The sequence below is a fragment of the Ischnura elegans genome, chromosome 8 (assembly GCF_921293095.1).
Source record: "Ischnura elegans chromosome 8, ioIscEleg1.1, whole genome shotgun sequence".
Classification (NCBI taxonomy): Eukaryota; Metazoa; Arthropoda; class Insecta; order Odonata; family Coenagrionidae; genus Ischnura; species Ischnura elegans.
Window position 1 is genome coordinate 115,088,044 of NC_060253.1, and position 1,775 is coordinate 115,089,818.

Here is a 1,775-nt window from a genome sequence, read left to right on the forward strand (position 1 = left end):
ATGGAGGACCAGTCCGATTACGTGGTGCAGCTGCGGCGGCGCATATCTAAATTGAGCCCCCGGCCCGCATCTCGTCATGGTGAAAGAGCCATTTTCATTTACAAATCCTTGGCTTCCTCCCCTTCTGTCTTTGTCAGAGATGACAGATCCCGCGGCGCCTTACAGCCGCCTTACGAGGGTCCGTTCGAGGTGCTTCAGCGAGGCAGCAAAGGATACGTGCTGCGCATTCGTGGGCGAGAGGTGATGGTCTCCATCGACCGCCTCAAACCCGCTTTCACCGCCACTGAAGACATCCCTTCAACGCCTGCAGCTCCACCCATGACCATTCTTCGGCCACTCCGGGAGGCCGCAACGCCGACGCCGGCCGAGACGACCGAGCAGCCACCATTACCCCAGCCTGACGGGATGGCGCCGGCTGCCGACGGCTGCATCACAAGATCCGGACGCAGGGTCCATTTCCCGGCGTACCTGCGCGATTTCGCCACCTAACTCCCTATGACCACCCAACCTTCAACCCCCTTTCCGTTTCTTTTTTTTTCTCTTTATCATTCCAGATCTCCAGAGCTCTGTCACTGGTGAGGGGGTGGTGTGGCGGGCGTTCGAATCGCAGCGCGCCACTGCCGGAAGGCAGCACCGCCTGGAGGGAGACAGGCGGAAGGCCCTTGGCGCCGTCAGGGTAACGGGACCCTGGGGGATTTGGCGCCCTGGCAGGAGAGTAGCGTCCCGACAGCTTGAGGAGAGAGACCTGCCGATCCCGCGACCGTGATTTTTAATCCGCGAGCATCCATGTGAAACAATCGCATGTGCGCATGTAATTTTATCCCGAAAATAAACGGGTTAATTCCTAAACTATAGAGGTCGTAGTTATTTCGCCGCCTGCCGAGATAACCCTTAAAGACATCTAAATCGTCGATTTTGCTGAAATCCGTGTGGTTCGCGATGAATCAACTTTCCACGATTGATTTCGACGACTCGCAATCTACTCCTTGCGAAGCACGAGAGAGTTGAAAAAAGATATATCTTTATTTATACTCTGCTGCTGGAGGTAAGTACTCAACTTCTCTAAAATTAAATTCAGACAAACTTAAACAGTCAAATTTTGAAGTAACTTATTATTATATATCAGTATGTAATGTGTTTCCTTTTTATTTCAGGAAGGAAGCCAAAGAGGCAAATGAATTGAGCGGCCATGCCTTAACAAGACTTTCATTTTTATGTTTATAATCATGAGTATATTTGTATTTAATAAATTTCTTTTATTTTCATATCTTATTGTCATTTATTGTGCTCCACGGCGTTAGTACTGAAACTTCATCAACAAAAACTATCGAGGTGGGCATATTTGTGGCAACTAGACAAATAGCACTGAAGTAAATTGTGGTGGTTTTTATGTTGATGTGCAGAATAGGATTTGTCAATTTTTCTCATAGAACCTAAGGGCTTCGATAGCAATATTTTTAGTACCATAAACTTTGTTCATATTAAGGAAGTGGAACGTAACAAATTCAGTGAGTGTCTGTTAGGTATATGGTTTATCTTTCCTTCGACTAGTCAACATTCGAATGAGTGTAGTCGTTTTGGCCACTGTTATGTCTTTGTGGTTGTCTGATTGGATCAGGCAACCAATCTTCAAACACCTAAAAAGGGGACTATATATCTCTGCTAATTGGCCAATCTTGATTTAATTCTGCTTTTTGTTTTCAATAAGATATACAGGGAATGCAATAGCCACATCAAGACTCAATTATTGATTCATGGACAGAGTATTACTGTAA

General features: G+C 46.4%; 1 protein-coding gene across 1 annotated transcript; it reads left to right on the forward strand.

Moving 5' to 3' along the window:
• Nucleotides 1-489, forward strand: LOC124164495. Its single transcript, XM_046541824.1, has one exon. The coding sequence runs from the start codon at nt 1-3 to the stop codon at nt 487-489; it is 489 nt and encodes a 162-aa protein (XP_046397780.1).
• Nucleotides 490-1,775: the final 1,286 nt, after the last annotated feature.